General features: G+C 43.9%; 1 protein-coding gene across 2 annotated transcripts in view; it reads left to right on the forward strand.

Moving 5' to 3' along the window:
- The window catches only part of LOC133342054 (cell adhesion molecule DSCAML1-like), a 181,868-nt gene extending 173,431 nt beyond the window's left edge, over positions 1 to 8,437 (forward strand). Inside the window, exons 32-34 of one of the 2 annotated variants that reach the window (XM_061550959.1) lie at positions 2,768 to 2,983; positions 5,014 to 5,340; positions 7,706 to 8,437. In XM_061550959.1, the coding sequence (XP_061406943.1) occupies positions 2,768 to 2,983; positions 5,014 to 5,340; positions 7,706 to 8,091 (929 nt within the window). In that variant the 3' untranslated portion in view covers positions 8,092 to 8,437. The remainder of the gene's footprint in view (positions 1 to 2,767; positions 2,984 to 5,013; positions 5,341 to 7,705) is intronic. The other variant, XM_061550960.1, reaches the window with a different exon arrangement.
- The last annotated feature ends 1,621 nt before the right edge of the window (positions 8,438 to 10,058 follow it).

The raw sequence follows: 10,058 nt of genomic DNA on the forward strand, positions 1-10,058 counted from the left end.
GTCACATTAGTGCCTAAAAATTTGATTGTTTCCGGACATCACCGAGTGCTTTTTCTGTTGGCAGAGCCAATGGGTTTGTTAATCATAGTTTGTAAATGTAATAGCAGATTAACATAGCATTCAACCAAGCTGAATATGTAGAGTATTACTGGCCAATTTAAGGCACGTATTGTTAATTACGTGTACATAAATGCCACATTGTATCATCTAATGTGGTATCCAGAAAGAGGCACTTAACTTGGTAATCAAAATAAATATATATTTTGAACAAACACATCAATAGATGTGTCATCTAAATAAATGAGCACTTACTTGTATTAATTTCTTAGCGTGCTCAATCATGTGCTTCGTTACTTTTAATCAAGTCGAGATCCATTGGAAAGCAATGTTCATTATCTGAGTGGCATCCGGCTGATTAAAAACAAGTTAATTCGAACGTAACTTTCCTACAATTGGCAAAGGAGTGGCATTTACAGCAAACAGCACTGAAAGTGATTGAGGTGAAAAACGCAGCTTGTCCATAATGGTATCATTCACTTTTATCGAACGCATAATTAGACAACAGTTTGAGCTAGGTCAATAAAACTGACAAAAGCACAAAGACACAGATCACCCGTATAGTCTTGACAGACTGTTGGGGCAAGTCATGTAAGCGAGCACCTATGAACGCCGGCACAGCACACGAAGGGGGATGGTTGGCCAACACCACGCCCGACCACACCGCACCAGGTACTCATTTGAGGCTGCGTCGACCCAGGGGAGGCCCAGGACCCGTTCAGAAATTCGTCACAGGTGTTGGCCGCGAGCGCGAGTCGAACCCGGGTCACAGCCGGGAGCGTAGCGCTCAGCGCTGCACCACCGCTCACCGTAATTCTTGAGCCTCCCAGGTGCTCACCAGAATCTCAGGTGCGGTTGTTTTTAAAACGCCTGTAAATGCGGCCGTGAAAACCCCTAGAGCTTGAGCGAATGTAAAACACACACACACACATATATAAGGAATATGTTCACAACGTTTCAACAAACAGCTCTTTAAACCGTGTCTAATTATAATTAATGATGTATGGAATATGATGATTCATGGACATCCTCTCAGACAAACGGGTCACAATTTATTTTGATTTAGTTTAGTTTGATTCACAGGCGTTAATGTGAAGAGAGCATATGATGGTGTTTGTGTTCCACTAATATTGAGGGCCTTTTTATCACGTTACTAAGCAAAGGCTCAAAATCCCAAATTTGTATTAGCTGATTTTTTATTAATGCTCATCCTTTAAACCACGTTTGGTTCTTGAGTTACCCACACAATGAAAAACATCTATCAATACATTAATAGGAGTATAATGATGCTAATGCATTGGCTTTTGCATTTGTGCAGTCTCGCCCTCTGATGTGTTCTCGCGTTGTGCCACGTGTTGTTCGGCAAGCCGCGTTGTTCGTGCCAAGCACACGTGGTACAACCAGAACATGTATTAAGAGAGCAACAGTAGGGTGAGAATTTGTGAAAACACAGCACTAAGAGGAAAAAAATATATAGACAATTGGTGACATTTTGGGCAACGGCAGGGTTTGAGTTTTTGTAATTTGTATCCGTACACTGCCAGCGCAGTGTCAGAAAAAATAAAAAAGTAGAATGCTCGTGACTCAGTACAACAAACCCAGACAGGCTTTTAGATATTTATCTTTAGAAATAATATTTGATATGTTTGGTTTTAACAATTGTACAAGATGAACGATTTCAGTGAAAGTATCGTAAAGGTTCACAGTTCTGATGTGACGTTCCAATCTCACCGGAAAAAGCAAAAGTGCTTCCTTTCATTCACTCTAGATTTTTGGGATAGGCCACGGTAATAATCTGGCCAAAGTTTTGTCAGAAAGACCCTCAACCACCCGAAAAATCCGAATGTTCTAAATTGCCACGTTTAGAAGCATTCAGCTTGTAACCAAATGTAACAATGAGACGTGACGTTTCGCTTGAAAGCGTATCAAGCATCTTCAGGAAAATCCAGAAATTCGGAAAAAAAACACATTTGGCCAGATCGTTAAGCGGCCATAACCGAAGGCCACGTAATGATCTGGAAGTACCGGAGACTCTCTCTCTCTTCTCACGACGGCTCTGGACCTCGCTAAACCGCGCTCGGACACAGCACTGGAGGACGTGCGGTATCGTGTGCGTTGTTCCATAAATGGAAAAATCAAGGAATCGCAAGCTTGCGACTGTGTGTGGCAGAGAGCCCCAAATCGTCAAACACATCGCCGACGATTTGCGCCATCATCCAGGCGCAGCACACCCTGGCGGTATCGCTACAATCAGAGCAGCCTCTACTGCAGCCTGGGATTGCTTGAAGGACCTGAACATTCAACTTTGACATCATCTATACAAACTGTTGCTCCCCTCCCTGCCCCGCGCATGCCATACAAAAGTAGAAGACCCAGAAAAATCGCTTGTGAATAATAATAATAACTAACAATAAGACTTTTCGATTTAAAGCTTTCGTGACTGCAGGGATTTCATCTTCTTGGTTCTTTCGGTAAAGTCACATAGAATGGAAATAATAAAATAATAAAAAATATTATTCTTTTTATGAGAGAATTAGTGAGAATTATTATATTTTATTATGTTTTACTTTTATTATTTTATTATTTCCATTCTACGTGACTTTACCGAAAGAACCAAGAAGATAACAATAAGACATTGGCTGCGAAAGCCCCCCCACCTCCGCGTCCACTTAAGCCTCTTTTCCCCGGTTGACGCTCGGCCACTTTGCAGACCCAGTGTCGCGCAAGCACGTGCGCCACCCGCCCCCACCACCTCGGAGCCGCTACGCCAGCCAGTGGACCCTGAGCCGCCTACAGGGATCTGCCTGCGCCCGCACGCTGCCGCCGGACTGCCGCGTGATCACGCCCCGGGCAGCCGACTGCCGAGTCATCACGCCACGCACAGGCGAGAGCGACAGCTACAGCATCAGTCCCTCTCAGGACACAGGTAGCTTGCACGCCAGGCGGGCACTTTTGTTCACTCGTGGCCAAGGGGAGGCAAAGGGGGGTGGGGGGGGGAGGTTAGGTGCTGAGCTTCGTGCCTGCGTGTGTCTCGTATTTCCATCCTGTGCAGTCGAAGGTCACGCAAAGCAAATGGCCGGGTGGATTCGTGATTACGTGGACTGCAGCCTCGAGTGGATCCCTGATAAAATGTCATTGCAAAGTACAAAAAAATCATCTTCATTTCCATGTTCAATATTTAACATTTAACATATGTGCCTTAAATCTTGGCACTCGGCTGTAATGTATTATTTATATTACTTATTTTTTTTATTTTAAGCCTTTTAACGCTTCACCGCTGTGATTGCGAGCCTGCCTACGCTGTGTTGATCGTGTGACTTTGTTGCCTTACCATACCTCACCATCGTTGGTCAGTGTGGCTTTTGTGAAGGGGTGGGTGGGACTGCTTCAGATATCACTCATCACTGACATTAGCTGTGACCAAAAAATCGAACTCTGGGTCAATGGGTTTATAGCTCAGTGCTCTATAACCACTGTGCCACCACACACCCCGCTATGTATGTACGTGTAGGAATTACTTTGAAAGAAATTACAACATCAGTTTGTCTAGATTATACAGCTGCTGTGTGTGCTGATCTCATCACTCCATCTCTGCCTTGATCATTTTCTCAGGAACAACAATCTTCCTCCCCTGCTTTGCCAAGCCAACACTATTTTCATCTTTTGGCCATCATCCCTGACAGCGATGTATCCGGCCCAAGGCTACTTGTCCTTCTTAACAGTCAATGTGATGTCGCTGAATTGGTTTTGTTTTTGTGCCATTTGTTCCTTTTTCTGTCGGTGAGCGTAATTCCCAGGATGCATTTCTGCATTGCTTTTTTTCGTGGCACTTTTTAACATCTGTTTCATTTTCATTTGTCGGTGTCAATGTTTCTGATCCATATATCCATAGCGGGCAATACACACTTTTTAGGCATAATGGTATGTTGCTTTTCGTTATCAATTTCAGTTTTTTTACAAAATAACTCACCTCTTTATTTAATCATATTGATCCCAGTCTACTTTCAATAATTTTCTAGATAGTTGTCGTATTTTATGATTGTATTCCTCCACCATTTGTTTTTCTCTTGTTCAGTGAACTTTAGTTTTCCTCACGTAAAAAAATGTTTTCCCAACTTCTCAGCCTTCTGTGTTAAGTTTATGTAATTATTACCTCCAGTTGATTTCCATTGGTTGTTATGATAACGATATCGTCAGAAAATCTGAGATTGTTGATACTCACTTAATTTATGCTCACGCCTTCATATCTCAAGTCTACTTTTCAGAAATATCTTCAAATGTCGCCTTTTAATAACTTTGGCAAAAGTGTGTCACATTTCTGCTTCTGATTTGTATTTAATTCAATTTTTTTGTGAAATCGGAGTGTAACTGTTCTATTTTTAGAGAATAAAATCCGTACATTTTCTGCATTTATTTATTGAGGCCTTGTTTTGTGATATCCTGGATGACTGCACGTAAAATGTGCACCACTGTAAACACAGTGATAATATATATCACCATACCTGATTAAAGTCAGACATGGTGATTTTTTATATTCATTTCCAGAAATTGTATGTATGTGGTCAATGGTAGAAAAACCTTTCCCAAGTCTGGCTTTCTCACACGGTTGGGTTGACCTCTACATTTTCCATTATTCTCTTCGCAGTGGTCTTCAAGAACAATATATAAATATGAGACAATCTGGTAGGTTATATGTAGGCAGGTGTAGTATTTCTTTTTGTATCTTAGTGGAACACAACAAATGATGATATGCCGCATATCACGTTTAAATTGTACCACCGTTACGTTTCCAAGAATCCGTTTTTTTCTTCTTCTCAGAAGCACATTTTCAGCCAGTGCCGCCACCATTTCGCAAATGTACCAAAATTGTACATTTCGGTACGGGGGGGGGGGGGGCAAGCCACATATAGCCTCTTAAATTATATGACATTACCCGCTGTTCGATGCTGCGCGCAGACAAGGGCCGGAACAGCATGGTGTCGACGGAGAGCGCGTCGTCCACTTACGAGGAGCTGGCTCGAGCGTACGAGCACGCGCGGATGGAGGAGCAGCTCAAGAACGCCACCTTCGAGATCACCGAGTGCTTCGTCTCCGACACATCCTCGGAGCAGCGGCTGACGGGCGGCACGGCGGGTACGGGCGGCGAGCCCGGCGGAGACAGCCTCACGTCTGGAAGCACGCCCAGCGAGTCGGGCATCTGTCGCTTCACCGCCTCTCCGCCCAAACCGCAGGTGGCGAGCACGAACCAGGGAAGCATGGCCATGCCCATTGCGCACCGTGCAGGTAACATTGCAAATGTGAGCCACGCGTCACGTGATCCCCCCCTCTCCCCCTACCCAGCGGCACCTTGCGCCCCTTGCAGAGGTCGCAAACGGGTTTTGATTCCTTACCCGTACCCGGCCGCACCAGGGTCGCAAACGGGTACCCGAACCCGTACCCGGCCTTTACCCGTACCATACCCGGTATCAGGTACCTGATTGCGACCTCTGGGATGAAGCCATGTTGCAGGCGCGGGTGGGTTGATTCTAGGAACTTGAATTGTGAGAAGAGACAAGACGTTGGGAAATGAGTGACAAACAGTTACTCACCAGTGACTCACGGTCTACCCGTACCCATACCCGGCCGCACCAGGGTCGCAAACGGGTACCCGTACCCGGCCGGGTACGGGTAGCCGGGTATCGGGTAGGGTACGGGTATCGGATACCCGGTTGCGACCTCTGCCTTGCGCCCCTTGTGTTGTGACTGACGGAGCCTCCTTCATCCGCGGCTTTGGCACTGCCCCCACCAGAGGTCGGGGCATTTGGGCCACCACTGTTCGCTTAGTTTCCGATAAATTCGGCTTCCCGTTTGGCCACTGCCTTGCCCTTGCTCCAATGGCGCTGTGCTGTAAATTTATTCGGCGGGCGTCTGGAATGCTTCTTCCTATATTAGGAAGCCACCGGGTGCTGTGCACTTTTACATCAAGATTAAACACTAATTTCCTTCAGTGCTTTTTGTCTTTAGTTTGTTGTGCCCCTCCCTGCACTTCCAATTAGCATGGTTGACTTCGTATGGTACGAACAAAGTTCAACATACATACGTTGTACATATTTAACAACGTAAAAATAAGAACACGAAGATCTTTTGTCAATACACTGCTGGGTGAAGGCCTCCATATGCTGTGTTGATTTTTGGGGGTTGTTTGACCATATTTCACCACTGCTGGTCAGTGCAGAGGGTTGGCAAAGGCAGAGCCTGCAGGCTCAATGTTAGCTGTGGCCAGGTTCTCAGTGCAGTGCGCTAATCACTGCACCACCGCTCCACCCCACTACATTATTTAAGCGACTCACAACATGATTTCTGGATCGGGTTATCAAAGAGTACAATACATTGTAAATGTTACTTCATCGTTCAGCTTAGTCCTGTAATCTCTGTTGACATTGTATTTAATCAAGCGTGCGATTGGCACTATGATTGTACAGTATTATATTCTCAAAACATTTTGACCATTCCTTATACACAGAGAGAGTATTGTGCCTTGCTATATAAAACTTTCTTGGAAAATGTGGAGTCAACATGATTTTGGCATTATTGTTTACATCAGCATGACATTTTATAACCACCTTCTGGCCACTACTTGATGAGGACCTCCATATTCCTGCATGATTTACCTCTCAGCATTTTGTGAATACTGCATTCCTCCAATGGAACCTCATTTGCCAGTAAAAATATGATAATAGTTTTTTTACCCGTCTATCTGGCAACAAAACTGACACCTTTTTTTTACAATACCTGCAGTCATAATGCAAAAAAATGAGATTCCAATGGTGTAAATGCTTACCCCTGAGCTCTCATACTCTGATGGTGCATTGTCTTTGAGTTGTGCGCCTTTTGGCGTCATCTGGTCCCAACCCATGTGAGACTAGGCTCTAAGGAAAGCCGTCTCGGGTGTGAACCAATCAACTTCAAGGACAGTGCACATTATCAGAGTTATGTTTTTTTGTTTGCATTATGACTGCAGGTATTGTGGTATATGTAAGCATGACTCCTTGTAAAAAAAAGGTGTCAGTTTTGTTGCCAGATAGAAGGGTAAAAAACCAATTATCATACTTCATTCCTGTTTTGTGGATGCTGGCATGGGTAGTTAACGCACTGGACTTTAAATTCATAGATTGGTGGTTGTATTTAATCTCCAAGCATGACGGCGTAAATAAAGGGGGTCATGATTACAATCTCACCCCCCACCCACCCCCCCTGTCCTCCCAGCAACATAAATGGGTCCACAAAAGTCGATCGACAGGTTGCGTGTGATGGGTTAAAGTGTGGTTGCTCCCACTTCTTCCGAGACGTCTGGCCGGTGTGGATGAGCAAGCCAAACACCCTCTAGAGACGCTCGCTTGCGTTGTACGTGTGTATGTACGTTGAACTTCTTTCGCACCATACGTAGCCAACCGTGCTAATTGGAGCGGAGCGCCCTTTCTGCCAGTAGTGTCAAGAGCGACAATTTGCAGGGCTGCACCTTAACCTTCTTTGATTATTATTATTGTGTTCCGAGGAACACCTGCACGAACGTTGACAGAGTAATCACCTCGCACTGAATTGCCCACCGAATAGCGACTGTGATTGCTTTTGCGGACAGTGCACCAAAGTGACGCAGACTTGTTTGCAGGAGACTACTGTAACCTCCCAGTCTACGTGAAGAGGGAAGGGGCTGCCGGGAAGGTGGCGGCTCCGCGGGAGGTCGCCGTGCCCCAAGCGAGCGGAAGCAACATCCCCGAACCGCAGGCCAGCTTCCCCAAGCCACCTGCTTCAAGCGCTGGCAGAGAACAACCTGCACCGGTCCACCCTGCCTTCCCGCCAGCCAACGCGCCACCGCCCTCCTCCGAAGGGCCTCCTCTACCGCCTCCCGCCAACGCGGCCCATCGTCATGGCTCCAACCCTTCCATCAGACCTTCAGGCTCTAGAGACTCGATAGATGAGCAAGGCCTAGCTGGACCCAGCAGGCCTCAGAAGCCTGGTGCTAATGTTTACTCAAAGTCTTACACACTGGTTTGATATTTCTCACGCAGTATAGTTTGTTTGATGCCGATGGATGACATTTCTATGGTCTTAACCGAGATATGAAATGTCTAAAAAGTAGATGACATTTTTTGGAACTTTAGAACTATATTGTGTTTGTGTGTGTCTTAAGGAACCAACAGGTTATAGACTACATTTGCAGTTTGCTTCAACGATTGTGGGCTGCTGAAATTTGAAAGAAAGGGTTTTAAAATGTATCCTTTGGAATGGACCCTCTGAAAGTCAGGCTAGAGTAAGTCAAGTCGCTGCTAAACAGTCTAGGTTTGGCCTTGAATACATATGGCTAATTTAACCAAAGCAAGCCATAGCATGATAAAACAAACATCCAAAAACATAGATTTAGGCTGGAAGTATCAGTAATCATTATTGTGGTAACTCAATAAACCATTAAACATCAGTACATCAGTCAGCAAGTCAACTTTTTTTTTATTTTTGCTGTAGTTTTTTTTCTTTTAATGAAAATGCGTACATTTTAATTAAATTCAATATAAGGGCACTTGCGATAAACTGAACATCTTGCTGGATACCTTTGATGACTAAAGGTGACCACTGCAACACAAGTAATATTGAATACTGACCCCTGGGGCATGAACCGTTTGGCTGGTGCTGCAGATATTGAAAGCAGGAATGAATCGTGTTGAACTATTTGCAATTCATTGACAGTGTAAGAAGGGGATTAGCTGTTTAAATAAGGTATTTTGTAATATGGTACTTGGACTATTAATGTGCAGATAATGTATTTTGTACATATTGAAATGGATTGAATGTCTAAGCCTATACTTTTTTATACGGGCAATGACGACCCTATGGTATTTGCTAAGTTAATATTTAAAAATCCTAAATTATGAACCGGTGATTATTTATTGGGGATAAGTGATGTTTAATTCTGTTCTATATATTTGTTTCTGGGTTATAATAAAACATGGCAGAGCTTGCTGCATGGTTTTGTATTTCAATTCAGAGTATGGTATTTCAAAACGTGCTGCTATGCCACGTACACATTAGGATATTATTAACCCTACTTCATTTTAAGTATTTATGAACTGTGCAATAAACACACTAATAGGGTTTTTCCCCTTTTTTCTGGCAACAAAACTGACAACTTTTGCAAGGAATCATGCTTACATTAACCACAATACTTGCAGTCAAATGCAAACAAAAAACAATACTCTGATAATTTATGCATTGTCTTTGAAACTGATTGGTCCACACCAGAGACAGCTTTCTTTGGAGCCTAGTCTCATATGGTGTTCGACCAGATGACGCCAAAAGGCGCACAGTTCAAAGACAACGCACTACCAGAGTAATGAGAGCTCGGGGTGAGCAGCTACATCATGGGACCTCCTTTGCCAGTACCAAAATATACTAATAGGGTTTTTCCCTTTTTTTCTGGCAACAAAACTGACACCAGTTTTGGTGTCAGTTTGTCAGTTTGTTGCCAGAAAAAAGGGGAAAAACCCTATCAGTATATTTTGGTACTGGCAAAGGAGGTCCCATGATGTGCAATAAACAGTTTTTTTGTGACTGAGGATGAAGGAGTATGGTGTCTCCATCTCTTAGGCTCCCATGTATAATTACAGTAACATGGTTTTGCTGTGTAACAATCAGGGCATCCATAGATACCCTCCATGAAAATTAATTTTCATTCGGATGATTGGCACTTGAAATGTACTTCACGTTATGTTTGTCGTAGCTACTATACGGCGCTTTTAAAACACAACACAAAACAGCTATAATTCCTTTGTGTACATGCATGGAGACTTTTTGTGACACTACATGTTTTGACCTGCTTATTAAAAAGAAATGCAAATTGTGTTTACAATTGGACTAAGCCTAGGTGTTTAGTCACAAATTACAATTAGAAGTTAGCTTATGCACTCGTTCAAAGCCAAGCGACTTCAGACAGATTATGATCGTTATTAGTGTTTTGTCATCGTGTCGGT

This window comes from Lethenteron reissneri, chromosome 13, assembly GCF_015708825.2.
Source record: "Lethenteron reissneri isolate LAM-NWPU_2019-01 chromosome 13, ASM1570882v1, whole genome shotgun sequence".
Classification (NCBI taxonomy): Eukaryota; Metazoa; Chordata; class Hyperoartia; order Petromyzontiformes; family Petromyzontidae; genus Lethenteron; species Lethenteron reissneri.